At 38.7% G+C, this 17,142-nt stretch overlaps 1 protein-coding gene across 3 annotated transcripts in view; it reads right to left on the minus strand.

The window, feature by feature from the left end:
- Nucleotides 1-2,130: 2,130 nt before the first annotated feature.
- The window catches only part of LOC116510606 (cystathionine beta-synthase-like protein), a 53,812-nt gene continuing 38,800 nt past the window's right edge, over nt 2,131-17,142 (minus strand). For all 3 annotated transcript variants that reach the window (XM_032220220.1, XM_032220219.1, XM_032220218.1), the window contains 6 exons: nt 15,676-15,781; nt 13,993-14,070; nt 12,743-12,877; nt 9,022-9,130; nt 8,067-8,151; nt 2,131-3,713 (listed from right to left, as the gene is read on the minus strand). In XM_032220220.1, the coding sequence (XP_032076111.1) occupies nt 3,604-3,713; nt 8,067-8,151; nt 9,022-9,130; nt 12,743-12,877; nt 13,993-14,070; nt 15,676-15,781 (623 nt within the window). In that variant the 3' untranslated portion in view covers nt 2,131-3,603. The remainder of the gene's footprint in view (nt 3,714-8,066; nt 8,152-9,021; nt 9,131-12,742; nt 12,878-13,992; nt 14,071-15,675; nt 15,782-17,142) is intronic.

The following is a 17,142-nucleotide window of genomic DNA, read 5'->3' on the forward strand; positions in this document are numbered from 1 at the left end:
TATCCTTCTCATCTTTTTTACTATTTTCTATTGGTATCTTGTGTTACTTTGTTGTTTGTATTTACACTGAGGTTATACACTGGAGACAAATCCCTATTCCCTATTCCATTCCATGAATAAGGCAGCCTCTCCAGACATAATGGGTATCCCTGTTCCCAGAAAAAGAAATCTATCAGATACTATCTGGTCCTTAGGGAAACTCCCATGATTTATGTAATTTTTTTTTGGCCTCAGCACAGAACAAACATGTGCTTTTGAACACATTGGAATTAAAACAGGCAAACAGACTGACATTGATGTTTTCTCTAAAGTGTGCGGATAATTGGATTTTACAAAATGAAAGATAAAGGTAATATGAGCCAGACTGTGGTGTTGATTTTAACTACAGAGATACTATGACACTGACCATACGTATAGAGTGTCATTTGAGATGTATTATTAAGGGAGCAGGCAGATTTGTTTCAGAAAATGTTTAGGCAACCGAGTAGAAAGATATAGCTGAATCACTTTATGCTAAATTGTATGCTTTTGGAAAAAGAACAGATAAAAGACTTGTAAAGTTGAAGATGAGATAAAATATGGAAAGTCCTAAAAAACAAGATGTAAAACTAATGACAAAGTAGAAATTTTGGAGACTAAGACAGAAGTCTCCCACACACAGTGCTTCTCTAGCTGAACATTCCATCATATTTTTTGGATAGTGTTGGGGAGAATAGATGCAAAAATTGATAAATTATGCTGAATAAATACAAGGTTTGTGAGAATATTAAATTCCAAAAGGTGACTTGGTGCACTTTTGTCAGGAAGACAGGGGAGAAAGTTTTGCAGCAGCATTTTAAGAGAAGATTGAAGATTGATAATAGATGTAATTGTTCTTAGAAACATTCCTATTAGTATCTTGCAAGAGATTTTTTTTGACTGAAAGATTAAAGCAAAAAAAAAAAAGATCCCATTTTAAATGAGAAGGTATGATTTTTACTTTACTTTTAAACAGCAAATAATCCAACTGAATTTTGCCCAGAAGTTGTGGGAATTTCTATATAAATATATAATTATATTATGACCTCAAAGAAACTGAGAAGAAAATGGTTTACCAGTGCTATATATCACCAGAAAAATGGTCCAGAATATATAAAAGCATTTCAAATTCATGCTGAAAATGTGAAAAGGACATTTATTATGTTTTGTTGACATGTAAAGAAGCTATTTTTTTATTCACTTACAAACCAGATTCAGAGGATTTGAAACAAGTAAGACCAAAGGTTTATCTTTATGACTGATGGACAAATAACTGGAAAAGTCATGGGGCTTCATTTTTGTATATGACAACTGCAGTAATATAGTTATATATACAAAAATGGAAAGATTTGACACTACCCACTATCCACAAAAAAACAATATTTACAATATCTGTATTTATTACTGAGCCGAAACCCCTCATGAATTTTGTTAGAAAAAATGAACTTATTTATAGTTTTTATGAGTAGACAGGATTATAGAAAGAAGAGTTATGTTGGTGGTTCTAGTGGTTCTCAACCTGTGGGTCGGGACCCCTTTGGGGGTCAAACGACCCTTTCACAGCGGTCGCCTAAGACCATCGGAAAACACATATTTTCGATGGTCTTAGGAACCAAGACACCAATTTTATGGTTGAGGGTCACAACAACATGAGGAACTGTATTAAAGGGTTGCGACATTGGGAAGGTTGAAAACCACTGTTCTAAATAAAATAAAGCTGCTGTAAAGATTATATCTTTTCCTATTTTTCTTTCATTTTTGCAGTTTTAGCTTTCACTTTTTCTTTTGTCTTTTATATCACTATCTACCTTTAAAACAATTTAATAGCTATTAACTAATACATAAACATGTCCCCCATCCCCTACACATCAGAATTATTTCTAAGACAAACTAGATAGACTCCAGCATTACTAGCTTATCAAGACATTTATTTAATGCTTTGTAGTAAATTTGGAATAAACATGACATAGAATCCAAACTTTAAAACAGAGAGTTCTCCTAAAGAACCAGAAATGCTTACTGGAATGTTGAATACTGAGCAATATTTTTGAGACCAAATAGTAATTCCTCATTTATTATATTACAGCAGCCTTTTAGTGGTTTTATATCATAATCTGAATTCCATATACATGCAGGAACCTTCTGTACAGATAACTTGGTCCTTGATTTGTGTCAAGATTTTTTTTGGCATGAAACAAGTACTGCTGTGACTGGAAAAAGTACAGTAATAATAGCACACTTCTTTAAAACTTCCAGAAGAAGTTAAAGTAAACAAGGAAAGAAAAGAAAATCCTGCATCAAAGGAGACTACCCAAAAAATCAGAAAATAGCTAAGTTTGTTTGCAGTTATTCCCCATTAAGACTATTATGACCAGCTAAACAAGTATCATTTTAAATAACATAGCATACCCATGAACAAAGCAGAGGTAACAATTACTTGGCCAACGAGATGCTAGACAGTTAAAACAATGTGCAGATAGAATCATATTTTAAGTTATTAAATATTCTGATTTGTTCTTTGTGGAACAAATATATTAGCAGTCAAGTTAGCCAACATAGATTTAATAGAACATTAGAATACTTAACAGTAGAGAAAATACAGCATTTTCTGATGCTGGCATAGGTCATGCTATGAGCTGGTAGTGTGTCAAGTAGACAAAATTATCTTTGATTACACACAATGTGCATAGAGGAATGGAAACTGCATGTACTAGTTAAAGAGCTTTTTCTCTCATTTTTTTTTTTTTTACTAACTGGCAAAGCAATTTTTTACTTCCCCTTGCACCCATAATTTAACCAGAATAAAGAAGGCCATTGTTATTAAGCATTCAGGAAGTGAAATCTGTGAATTGGAGGGCTAAGGAATGTTTTGTCACCTTATAGTTGAGCATTGGAAAAATGGGTGGGATATGGAATTCAGCAGAAACATTTGGATAAACAAACAAGCATCTGTAAATAAAGTTAAAATAGTCTTCCTATTGCTTATGTATGTTTATATTTCAACCCCTTGATACATCTGAAGACAATTCCTTTATTAAGATTAGGTTAGGAAGTAGTTGTATTTTTTTCTGTGCACTAGAAGACAGCCAGTAGGTTTGATACTAGTCAAGCTCTAATAGGATTAAAAATTAAGATATCTAATAGCATTCTAGGTTGCAAAACAGTGTAGTGTAAGAAACGGAAGAGTTTCTAGACCACAACCATAATGTGGAAGCAGGACCAGCAGTGGGTTTTGGAAAGCTGTCACATAGCCATCCTATTGAGATGGCTTGATCATTCAGGCCTTAGTCCTCCAGCTCAGCTGTGCTTTCATAATATAAAACTTGTATGTGCAAACAAAGCAATTCTTTCCTGAAGCTATTAATCCTAAAACTTCCCAATGTCCTTATATTTCAATGTGATTGCTACATTCTAGAAATTACAACATTTTAAAAGCTAACAATTGTTTATAATGACTCTGATGGTATTCATTTTGACCAAAAGGATTTTTTCTAGATTTTTCTAACAAAAGAAGCAAAGAAGAAGAGAGACTTTTTTTAATGTGAAAAGCCAATGAAATGAGCCCTATTGATGTGTTTCTTGAACTTAGGTTGTGTTTCTCTTCTGTTCCTGAGCAGTCACAAAATTCAGCAAGTCAATTGCCGTAACAACACCAAACACCATTTGCTTTTTACTAGATTCACCATCACTGTGATCTAGAAGACAAAAGAGAATGCAGTAAGTCTGATTTTGTGAAACTGTTTCTAATGAGCACTTTAAAACATAAAATTCCTATCTTACAGACAGATAAATTATACATACATATAGTTATCTAACATTAGATTTCCCCAACCAAATGCCTTCCTAATGTCTTAGTTGAGTATCTACTAGAGCTGCTAGTCAGAATATCCTGTGTACAAAAAACAAAACAAAAAAGAAACAAAAAAGTATTCCAAGATGATAGCAACTTAGCAATTGCCTCGTTTCCTTGTTCTGCTTTTGGGCTTTGGCCCTATTTATGCTATTGATAGGTGTCTGCTTCCATTCAGTGCAAATCTTAATACACCTTTTTTTAAAAAAAAATGACCTTGCATTATTTTCAGTTCCATATTCTGCACAAAGTGCAATAAAGGTCTTTCTGAAGGTAAACTGGCCAAGGCTCTGCAGAACCTGCTATCCAGAAAAGCATTCTTTTGGGTGTAGCATTGCCAGCTTTGGCTTATTCTGTGGTAGCCACAGCCTTAATTTGAAAGATAAAAGCCACTTTAAAATAATAAAGAACATATTGTTAACAGTGGCTGCGAAAACTCTAAAACGTAGGATTTAAAATGGGGCATTTTCTGTTGTGAGTTGTTTATTCTAATGTTTCTCATACTGGGCAACTTTAAAGTTTTGTGAACTTCAACTGGGAAATTCTGGGAGCCGAGGTCCACATGTCTTAAAGTTGTTGAGATTGAGTAATATTGTCTATTCTTTGAATTTTATATTTGTGACTTTTTGTCGCTGTAAAATCAGGCTACACAAATAATGATTAAAGACTACATGTGACTTCTGATTTTCTGCATACCTTTCCACCTAGCCTCCCCTCTCCACCCCAGGTTCTGGTTTCCTGCTATTTTGAGGAGGAAGACCCAGAAATATTTTAATATAAATTTAGAGCATTTTTAACAACAACAATAGCAAAAGACAAGATTTAACACAAAACATTGGGAAAGGGAATGCAGAAAACCCTGGCTCTGCCCACGTCCATGGCAGGACATAAGCCCAATTTTCATATTGCTCCATTTATTGTAGACCTCAATTCTACTCCCTCAAAAATATAAACATTAAGTGCAACCCTGTTAACAAAGTTGGTCCTTCTGACTGAACATTTGAAGCAGTTCCAAAATTTAACAATTGGATTCATAGGAGGGATACGAGCGATCCTTTGCAGGGCAGAGCTGAGGACTACGTCCAATTCCTCACGGATAAAGTTGCTCAGTTTCGGGCGGACCTGGACTCCAATCCCGCAGAACCAGCTGAGGCACCAAGGGATAATCTGGTAGGACATCACTGGATTGATTTTCAAGCTGTTACCCCAGAGGACGTGGACAAGGCCATGAGAGCTGTAGGTGCCTCCACATGTGTACTGGACCCGTGCCCCTTCTGGCTGGTTGTTAACAGCAGGGAGGTGACATGGGGCTGGATCCAGGCGGTTGTTGCCGCCTCCCTTCGGGAGGGGGTCTTTCCCCCCGCATTAAAGGCGGCGGTGGTGAGACCCCTCCTGAAGAAATCATCTTCGGATCCAGCCGTCCTAAACAACTATCGTCCAGTCTCCAACCTCCCCTTTGTGGGGAAGGTTGTTGAGAAGGTGGTGGCCTTTCAGCTCCAGCGGTCCTTGGAGGAAAACAGTTATCTAGATCCCTTCCAGTCGGGCTTCAGGCCTGGCTACAGCACGGAAACCGCTTTGGTCGCATTGATCGATGATCTCTGGAGAGCCAGGGATGGAGGTCATGCCTCCATCCTAGTACTCCTTGACCTCTCTGCGGCTTTCGATACCATCGACCATGGTATCCTTCTGCGACGACTGCGGGAGGTGGAGGTGGGAGGCACTGTCTTACAGTGGTTCTCCTCTTACCTCTCAGACAGGTCGCAGTCGGTGTTAGTTGGAGGGCAGAGATTGACCCCTAGGCCCCTAACGTATGGGGTGTCGCAGGGTTCGGTCCTGTCCCCCCTCCTCTTTAATATCTACATGAAACCGCTGGGTGAGATCATTCGACGGCACGGGATAAAATACTACCAGTATGCGGACGATACACAGCTGTATCTGTCCGCCCCGTGCCAACTCAATGAAGTGATGGACGTGATGAGCCAGGGCCTCGAGGCTGTTAGGGACTGGATGGGGGTTAACAAGCTTGTACTCAATCCAGATAAGACCGAGTGGCTGCTGTGCTTCCCTCCTACTAATTGGCCAAGTGTTCCATCTCTCAGGCTGGGGGGTCAAATAGTACACCCCTCAGATAGGGTCCGCAACTTGGGAGTCCTCCTGGACCCACAGCTGACTTTTGAACACCATTTGTCAGCTGTGACCAGGGGGGCATTTGCCCAGGTTCGCCTGGTGCACCAGTTGCGTCCCTACCTGAACCGGGAGCTCTCACAACAGTCACTCGTGCCCTTGTGACCTCTAGGCTGGAGTACTGCAACGTGCTCTACATGGGGCTGCCCTTGAAGAGTATTCGGCGACTTCAGCTTGTCCAGAATGCAGCCGCGCGAGCGATCGTGGGTGCGCCTCGATTCACCCACGTAACACCTATCCTCCGCGAGCTGCACTGGCTGCCTGTTGATCTCCGGGTATGCTTCAAGGTGCTAGTCGTCACCTACAAAGCCCTTCATGGTATTGGATCTGGGTACTTGAGAGACCGCCTACTGCCAATTACCTCCACTAGACCAATAAGATCCCACAGACTAGGCCTCCTCCGAATTCCATCAGCCGGCCAGTGTTGACTGGCAACTACCCGGAGGAGGGCCTTCTCTGTAGCTGCTCCGACCCTCTGGAACGAACTCCCCGTGGAGATTCGTACCCTCACCACCCTCCAGGCCTTCCGCATAGCCCTTAAAACCTGGCTGTTCCGACAGGCCTGGGGCTAAAGACTTGCAGCCCCACTTCGAATGGTATGATTGTTGTGCTTTTTTTAACTGTGTATGGTCTTTATGTTTTGTAACTTTGTCTGTTTTTCCCCTCCCTTGAGTTGTGAGCCGCCCTGAGTCCCTTTCAGGGAAAAGGGCGGCATACAAATAAAGTAAAATGAAATGAAATGAATGAAAAAAGGTTTCTTTTATCTAATGAAAAGATTCCTGTGTCCTTCCATTGGATGGCAAAAACCTTTAGGAACTCTAGGTTAAACGAACAAGGACAATGGCTCCTTACACACACATAAAGATACACAGCTCACATATATTTTAAAGGTAGGCTTTCTGCCTAACTCTGCCAAAAGGATAGTAAATACATGGAGATAGATGGAGAGTTTCTGAATCTCAAGTAATAACTGCGTGAAAGCATTTTTATATTATATAAATAAATAAAAATTAAAAATTAAAGTAAACTAATAAATAAACCAAGGATCAACAGTGGCAAAAAGTGCCATAAGAGAGAATTTCCTGAGATCTTAAGAACTAGCCAGTATATACAAACTTTTATGATAAAGTTTAAATGATAATAAATTAGCTATTCTTAAGAATTGTGTTATTTTCACTGCAACATTTCTAGGAAAATTCAGCAAACAATTAATAGCAAAGGAATTATTTATGTAGTTCCAGCATATGCTTTTATATTTGAAAAACATCAATTAAATGTAAAGTGCAGTTATGAGTTCTTAGGAAAAATGTATTGAATAGATAGTTATACATTAACAATGACCTTGAAGATAAAGTCACTTAGTAATTATATGGGTTACTTTGAAGAAAGAGCAGACTACTTCTAATGCTCTTGTTTCTTTATATATACATCAGTTAGAGACCCTAATTTTCCTTGTCTTGAGTTGCTCACCCATTAACTTCTAATGCTATGTATTAATCATGGAAAGCAGCTTGAAAAAAAAATCTAGATTCATGCCATGATTTAAATTGGGAGCTTAGAGGTTTTTCATACTTCAGAACATACATATAAATAGATAATTATAGAAATTATGATAACTGTTATGGAAGACAGATAAAAATCAGTGCACAATCCATTTTCTCTAAAAATAAATGACAGGCTGGTGTAGCATTGTAATGAGGGCAGCATCAGAATCAATACCACTGCTCAAGTTAAAAAAACACCCTTCAGTTAAAGTTTTGGTCGTATTACTATTAATATAGATGTTACATTTTATAGAGTACTCTTTTCAGTCCAACCCAAGATTTAAAAAAGCTCAACCCACTGGATTGGAGAAGCTGGAAGTAGCATTATTTCATGTCTATGGGCTTATTTGAATCTATTTAACGGAAAATGTTAAATCATTATAATTTACTAGAAAATCAGTAACTTACAGTCCTAAACATGCTAGTTAAAAAGGCAGAAACTGAATACTAAATAATAACCTTATACTCACATTGAATCTGTTCATGTATCACCAGAGCAAAATGATCTATTTCCAAAATATGGGACAGCTTTCCTAAGTTGTCCTGCAAATGAATCTGTAATAGAAAGTTGCATGATTTTAAAAGACAATACATGCCATTCACATTTAGATAAGAACTCTGATCCTCATTCCATCTTTTCCCACAAGATTTTGTAAAAAAGAGAATGTGTTCATTAGCTATGTTTAAAAATTCACAAGTACTGAATGTTCATAAAGTGGTTTTTCTGGGCAAATCAGGAAAAATGAAAAAAATAACTTCAGGATATACATTAATTAATACTCTCAGCCCTGTGGGTTTCATATTTAAGCATTTTGTCCACTAGGGACATTGCACAGACCTCCACAATAACGATTTATGGCATCAACCAGCTATCATTCCAGCAATAAAATACCTATCTACATTAGTGTTGTAACTTCATAGTGAAGGCAGGATGAGACTATACATGGAAGGTCTTAACATTTGCACATTAAAAAGTACAAAGATACATTTTTTACAAGGAGGATTTTGGTTTTATTTCATGTAATTTCAATTTATTAAGTACAACAAAAACAATGACTACTACTATCCTGTTTCTGCCCCTTAAATGTACATGTATTTTGCTTCTTTACATTCCCCATAGTATTGTTAATAATTTTAAAACCTCAATCTAAAGGTATTTTCAGTGTACAGAAAAGATATTCCAGTAACTGAAATGTTGTTTTCATCCGGCTTTAGAAGCTGAATACTCAACACTCTGTTGACTGGTACCACTACGACTTCTTTTCAGTCCCCAGTACTTGAAGCATGTAAATATCCTGTTTGAATTTTGCTCTGACTGAGGTGTGTATGATTTCCTTAACCTGTGAGATTTTCAGAAACTCTTTCTACATACTTTGCAGGTGGGGGAGGAAATAGAAACAAACACATATATAGAAGGCACAATACCGTTTTGAACTGCTTGTAGATTACTTTGTTGACTTTATCCAAAGGCTGTACTTTACCAGCAAGCACTGAAGAGAGCATATTGCCGAGAGTAACCATCCCCAGAATCAGTCTAAAAAGGGGACACCCCAAGGAGAGCACTGAATGAGTTGTATCAACATTTTTTTTCCACTTAAAAGCTTTACATCAACATTTCCACTAATTCAGATGACAAGTAATGTTCCCTCTAATTTTTTTTCAGTGTGTGCGGAAAAGTATAGTATTTGAGCAGCACATTTTCATGCCTGAGCACCTGAATTTTTTCCACAGATGTTTCACAGAGCAATTGATTTATAGGATCCGAGTTGGAATGGAGAAAAATGGTTTTGTGCGTGTGTGTGTGTGTGTGTTTGAGTGAGCGAGCGAGGGATCCAGTAAGAGAACTGCGCCTATTTAGGAAAGAAAGTAAATTATTGCAAACATGATCAATCGAAGATAAGTATGGGGACAGGTTGGGCAGTAGAGAGAAAGTGATAAAAGAATGGGAGAGAGGAAGAAAAAATGAGGGAAGAGAGACAGAAAGAGACAGAGAAGGACAGAGAAAGTGACAGAAGAGTGGGAAAGAAGGAGAGAGAAAGAGAGACAAAGCGAAAGAGGGTGAAAGAGACAGAAAGAGACAAAGAGGAGAGAGAAGGGAGAAGGAGAAAGTGACAGAAGAATGGAAAAGAGGGAGAGAAAGAAAAGAGAGACAAAGAGAAAGAGGATGAGAGAGACAGAGAGAGAAGAGAGGAAGAGGAAAGAGTAAGAGAGAACATCTCATTTCAACCCTGAAGTGCAAATATTCTCTTTGATTGGTAATTTTATTTGTCCATTTACCATCCAATACTCTCATTTCTCCTTAGGTTCATTAAGAATTCCCTTCTTTTTATTGAATTTATCACAATACCATGAGAACAACTTTTTCAGCATAGCTTTACAGCTATTTAAAATATATAGTAATTTAGGTCGGGTTTTCAGAACATTAGTCTATTTATACGTCACTAAGTGCAAAGAAACAGATTCAGAAAGTTGGCTTCCCTTTTTGTAATTGCCTATTGCCTGCTTAATTTTCTACCTACATTTTTGATAACTGATATTCACATTGACCTAAAAAGCCCATCATAGAAAGAAACGCTCCCTATGAACTTTGTTGGGTTTCCATGGAATGAAGTTTGATCTTTTTCTCAACCATACAGTAGCATATTCTTTCTAAGGAGGATATAATCAAGATAGTCCTTAATTGCCTATCAATCTAACAGAATGGCGATTGACAATCTCTTTATATTTCAACTCTAACTCTTTCAGTCTTAAAGGTTTGGTGAGGAGAAATCCAAAAATTCTTTTAAAGAGGAAAAAAATGCTTGCACAATTGCACCCATTGAGACATGCATATATACACAACACACAGAGAAACAAACTTAACAAAGTGCTAAGTCTGCCCACCAACTCACCTCCTCGAGTCTAGGGCAGCAAGTCATTCGATGGGAAAGTTGCCTCTTGGAAGGAATGACCCGGATTGGCTCTCACTTCATCTCTCCTGCTTTGTCTCTCCTGCCTCTTTGCTTCTCCATTCAGTCTTTGAGCGGCAGATCAAAAGCGGAAGCCAATCCGGGTCATTCCTTCCAAGAGGCACGTTTCCCATCGAATGACTCGCTGCCCTAGACTCGAGGAGACCCTCTGCAGTCCTTCTTGTCTGGCCGGGATGCCAGCGAAGAGTGTTGGGCTGAAGGAAGGAGGGATACACACGCTCACGCTCTCCTTCACTCCCTCCCTCCCCTCCTCCTCCCTCCCTTCCTCTCTCTCTCTCTCTCTCAAATGGCAAATCCGAGCCGGTCCCATGCCTTCTCCCAACCCCCACACCCCTTCTCTCAGTTACTTCCTGCCGTGATTGCTGTCTCCAGGCTGGCTCTCCCCTCCTATTATTGTGGAAGGCGTCTCACAAAAACCACTGGGCGGCAGTTGGAAACTGCTGTGCAGTGTTTTGTTGCCATGTGCGCGGCTGCGCACCCGCGCACCTTAGAGGGAACAGTGTTGACAAGTACACTGATCTCACACTGTTATTTTCTTTTACTAACCCATCCCCATTTTCAGAAGGGAGAGGGGAACTTTGAAATTCCCAATTACCTGGAAATTGACCCTTCTCCACCTTGACCTGCTCCACTTAAATTGCTGCCCTCTAAAAAACATGTATTTGAATCTTTTCAGGATAAAACTGTAGCAAACAAATGTGGCTTGAGGAATTCTGGGAGTTAAAGTCCACAGGTCTTAAAGCTGCCGAGGTTGGGCACTCTTATTTTAAATTAAAGTTTATGACTAACTAGTGTTTGCATAGCTCCTAAAGCTTTGGAGAAGTTAGCTTTTGATAATTTGAAATAGATCTGCCAGACTAGGTGAGAGTATAATGATATTTCTTTTTTTGTTACATCTTCCTCATTGTTTACCATTCATTACAATTTATACTGTCTGGGTCAGACAATACAGGACCTCTTACATCTGAGCTACTATTAGCACAGAATATATGAGAGACTTACTAAACAAACCTTGTTTATTAAACTGGAGTGAACTTTGGGAACAAACCTGCTCAGATCACAATTTGTTCTGGTCAGGTTGGCAATCCCACTGCCTTTTTATTTACCTGGCTATGCAATAAGAACTCAGTTAATCATTTTATGGGCCATTTTTAGGAGATGACAATTATCTTAAAAAATAATAAACCATGTCACAACTTTAAAAGCAGATTTTAAAAGCAGCAACCTTAGCTCCACTTTCCCCTTAAACTTAAGGAAGTGCCATTCTATCATGCAGTCCTTGTGACTTGACACAATAGGGTTGGAGAATCTGTTGTTTCAGCTGATTAGTCCATTTCATTTATGCCAAAGGCTCTAACCTTTACCCATACTGATGTCAGCCTCTGCTTTGCTGCTGCTCGGCTGCCATTGAAATGGGGAGGGGGGGCATAGTATTTGGGAGGGGACTACTACTTGTGCTGGAGGAAGATTCTGGAGTTTCTACTGCCTGCCTTACTGCGCATGCGGAGGAGGTTTCCCGCCAAGGCCAATGGCACCGACATTCCATCTTGGTGATGCCTTTCGAAGTTATCTCGCACCTGACACTTGGGAGAATTATGATTGGATTGTGACTGGGATGCCAAGGGGTGGGGAATGGGTTATTCTATATATCATTTGCTTTCACGCCTAAATAATCAGTCTTCGCTTTGCTACGCTTCTGTTCATTTATAATTAGTAAAAGTACACTTGATTTCTATCAATGGAGTCTTGTGGTTTTCTTTCCTGATTATCCAAATGAAGGAGTGCTGACAATTGGGCTCTTATGTTCTGCTAACTGAATGCAAATTCAATTAGCAGAGCGCCGAAGGAGCAACATCCAGAGGTGAAACTTGAAAAATTGGAATATCATGCAAAAGTTCATTTATTTCAGTAACACAACTTAAAAGAGGAAACTAATTTATGAGATAGACTCATTACATGCAAGATAGTTCAAGCCGTGATTTGTCATAATTGTGTTGATTATGGCTTACAGCTCATGAAAACCCCAAATCCACAATCACAGAAAATTAGAATATTGTGAAAAGATGCAATATTGTGAAAAGATAAATAACTTCCCAACGGACAGAGACAGGCAATATACTCTTCAGAAAGTGGATTAATTTGGGACAAAGGAAGAAAATATTGAAGACTATACATACCCAGATTCATCCACAACTGGCACTTGGTCAAATCCTTTCTCTTTGAGTATTTCAATAGTCTTTTCGCAGGTAACGCTTGGCAGTACAGTTAGGGGGGCAGACAGGCATAATTCCTGAACTTTCACATGCCACCACCTAGGAAATATGCAAATATCATAACAGTTCAGGTACTGAAGAACAAACTGCATTTTTGCATACTTAAGCTTTTCTAAAGGACTATATGGTGGAATATTGCATTTGAGAGTAAATGGAGCAGCTAATCCCTGACTGACTTCCAGGAAAGGTATTTAAACTGATATCCTTTCTATTTGCATTTTGTGTATACCATCACCATATCACTGAGAGAAGTGCTACAGTGAGCCAAAAAGGAAGTTGCATAATATGTATGGACAGCTTATTCCTGCTGACATTAAAGAAATAGAGAGAAATAAAAATGATACTTTTTAAAGAGAGTTTCCTACATTCTCAGATGTGTCCTTCGCTATAGAGGCAAAAGTAGCCACGGGTAGTACACAACCATAAGATAAAACAACAATGCAAAAAGCTGCAGATAAACTGTAGGTAATGAGAGGAATAAAAATGGCCAACTCAACAATGGAAACCATCTCAACAAGTCTCCAGCATCCTGAGAGTTCCAGACCTGATAACATTACCAAGACTTGACAGTCTTTCAGAATATCAAAAGGAATGGAGCTAATCTAACTTTGGAGGGAAGGATGTACCGCAAGGTGGGTACCATGGCAGAAAAAGCATGTTTCCTGGCATCCACCAAACATAAGTTGAACCCTGGTTCAGACCAAAGACCCATTCTGGTTCCCATTGTTGCCATTTAGATGCTATGGGGAAGTTCACAGTCAAGAGCTTTCACAACAGCACTTTCCTGTTCATGTTCTCTAGCAACTGGAATGGAAACATGTATACCTCTGAATTAGCCATTAAGAAGCTTCAATCTATGAATCAATTATTGGCTTGGATTTTACATCTTATTTGAAAGGATTAACTATCAATATTTTTAAAAGGCTCCTTCTTGCTTAAAAACTAACACTTTATTAGAGTCTACTTTCTCAGTCCTGTGAAATGTTGCCTTCAACTGGTATGCACAGATCCAGGTTGAGAGAAAAGAAAAAATAAAGTATACCCATATACTTGGAGAAAGGAAGAAAAAAAAGGCAACAAGATGGTTCCATTAGCTTTAAAACTGGGGAAATGTGACACATTTCATTAAACTATGATAGATCTTATCATCTCACCAAGGCTTCTTAATATCATCATCCTCTTCTTTCATGAATCCTCTTTGGATCATCCATTTGTCACTTAAAAACTTAGACCTAAAATCATCAAGAAAGTAAGTCATGAACATCAATTTAGGTAATATCTGCTTTAAATGTAAACAAGCAATAAGGATAATGTGAGATACAATGTCATAGAAAATGATAAAAGTATATTTAAACATGTAGCTAGCAGAAAAGCTTTATTGGTGGATTCTCTCATAGATCAAACAAGCTTTTTACAAGACTGTTTCCTTTACTACTGCTACTCTCTGATAGTCAAAAGCATCTAAAAGCATCAATGGGAGGGTAGGCTGAAATGTTGAAAAGCTTGATTTTAGACTGCAAAGTAGAATGGAGCAGTAGCAACCTCTTGTTGCCATAGTTGAGAAAAAGCAACAGCCACATTAGAATGCACAAGGAGCTGATCTCACTTGCAATGTCAAACCCACAGCTCTCACATGGGGGGTTAAAAAGTCAAGATAGTATCTATGACTGTGTAATCAAAAACTAGAAATTTTTAATGTGTGATGCATGGAAAAAAGGAACAGGACTTTGGTCAATCAGTCAGTTGCCATCGTAAAAGTTTGACTCCCCTTCATGAATGTCCTTGCCTCAAGGGCTTTCTCTAAATGTAAATATAGGTAGTTCTTCGATTATTATAGCAAATGGGATTGGGACTGCCATTGCCAAGCAATGCAGTCATATGACAGCATAGTTTAGTAACAGTAATCCTAGCAGTCATCATAATCTGACAGGAATCCCAGGTAAGAGCATGCAGCGGGGGGGGGGGGGGTACAATGGCAGGGGGTGGAGTGACTGAAAGGTTTGGGAGGTGCCGTGCAGGCCACCTGTGAATCAAGGGAGGCTGGGAACAGCTTGGGAAGTCCAATGTAGGTTGTCCCCACCAGTTTACCTTTTGACTTTGCCTGTGTGAAAATGGTCACAAATGGCAAGCATGTGACCACTGTTCTGTGCAATGTCATAATTGCGAGATGGGCACCCAAGCACCTAGATTACAATCATGTAATTTGCAGCAGTGCTGCAACAACTGGAATTTCAATGACCTTATATACTGTATGCCCATTTTCAAAGCTCTCGCATAACTTTGATCAGGCACTGAATTAGTGAAGGTAAATGGAGAACTACCTGCAGGCTATTTCAGTATGTAAAATAAAGTATCTTTTAAGAAAGCATGTAAGAGAGACAGATTTCAAACACGTGCTCTTTGTGTGTTTTTAGCAGTGGATTATAGGTGTTAGGCCAAAACCAACCAACCCATCCAAGTTATGAATGAACCTGTAAGTTCTAGTAAAATAGGTTTTTAGAGATCTCAAAAAAAAATATATGAGCAGAATCTTTCCCTTAGAGTAGGGTTGGCATGTAAAACAATTTGAATTCAAAATCAAAAGGATGATCTGGAGCCTGCATACATGAGCATATCATTCCTGCACGTCATACCTCCTGCAACCAAATCTGTTTTCGTAGAATTATGCCTATGAGCCCAGAAAAAGGTACAGCTACTTTAAGGAGTTGCAGACAGGTGAGATGTGCATATCTAAGGAGTTACAAATCACCTTTTCCCCTTCTTTGACTTTGGATTGTTGGACAGCCGTATCTCAATCAGTGTAGGGAAGAAAGAGGCATATAAGGCAGGGTACCTACATGTAGTTCCTGACAGAGTCAGGAAGGATGACAACACAACGCTGACCTTCTTTTAGCTCTTGGGCTGCCTTGACGGCAACAGACATGGCACTACCTGAGCTGCCACCTGTCAAAAGACACAGGAGAGTCTCAAAATTCAAGTATATTGGAATGCACAGTCTGAAGAGGAAAGTAAAAGGAAAGAGAGGGTGAGGCCAAAGCCTCTTAATTAGTAATTTAAGCACACTTTGAAAATTTGTTTAAAGCACTGTAATAGTTTCTTAGAAAAGTTCTATCATAATCAAAAAATGTTCTTTTACTGGCAGGAATTATTCAATAACATAGGAATATAATATCCAGGCTATCTTAGTCCAGCATTTTGTCTCTTACACTGGCCATGAAGATGCCTCTGAAGTGCTTACAAGTAGGAAATAGACTGATATTCTTCTCCTGCAAATCTGGACAGCACTTAGGAAATCTCCGCATTGACAGCATTTCCATTTGTCAATTGAAAAGGCCACACCACTTGGACCCACACAAATTCTATGCCAATATATTATGACATCCTTGGTCTTGGAAAGACCTTGATGTGAATGAAGTACAATACCAGCTAAAGAACTGGCAGCTGTGGTTTCACATTATTGTGTTATAATAATAAGCAAGAGACAGCAAATGCCTTCTCTGCAAACAAGATGAAGAAACAGTTGGAACATCTAGTTAGCTGCTACAAGAAAATCACACAGACTGTAAACAATGGCATGGTAAATTATCAAAAATGATGCATTGGAACATCTGTAAGTAAAATATCATTTGCCTGGAAGCATGAACTGATGGGACCCAAAAATAGACATAGTCATAGAAAATAGTCTAGGACTTTAGAATTCAAACAGACAAGCACTTGCCACAAAGCACCTCGCATTTAACAAATATAGATGAGAGAAAAAAAAGTCTGGACAGGGGATGTGGCAGTACCTGGAGACAGCAGAATAGAAGGGAACTGGAGAAAATCACAAACTACGAAGACCTACAAATAGAAGTAGAATGACTGTGGCAAAAGAAAGCAAAGGTAGTAGCAATAATAGGCGACTTTGGTGCCATCCCAAAACATCTGGAGCACTACTTGAACACCAATAGCACTGACAAAATCACCATCAATCAACTGCAAAAGGCAGCTTCACTTGGAAGAGCTTATATTCTGGGATGATACTTTCCTTCTAATATCTGAAGTCACTAATATTATTTTTGACTAAATCTTCCTCAGTCAAGAGATCTAATGGTGTAAGCTGCATTTTGCATACTCTATAGCTCTCTGCTTATAAGAACTGCTTTAAATGATATGACACATATTGGATGATTTGCAGAAGTAGACTTCAGTAAAATCCATGAGATCCAAATTCAGAGTTTGCATTTTTCATAAAGACTGTCTAGTATGGAAGTAAAATGCAGCAACTGATATCAAGAGCAAAAAGATGGCCAAATTCTATTATT

This window comes from Thamnophis elegans, chromosome 6, assembly GCF_009769535.1.
Source record: "Thamnophis elegans isolate rThaEle1 chromosome 6, rThaEle1.pri, whole genome shotgun sequence".
Taxonomy (NCBI): Eukaryota; Metazoa; Chordata; class Lepidosauria; order Squamata; family Colubridae; genus Thamnophis; species Thamnophis elegans.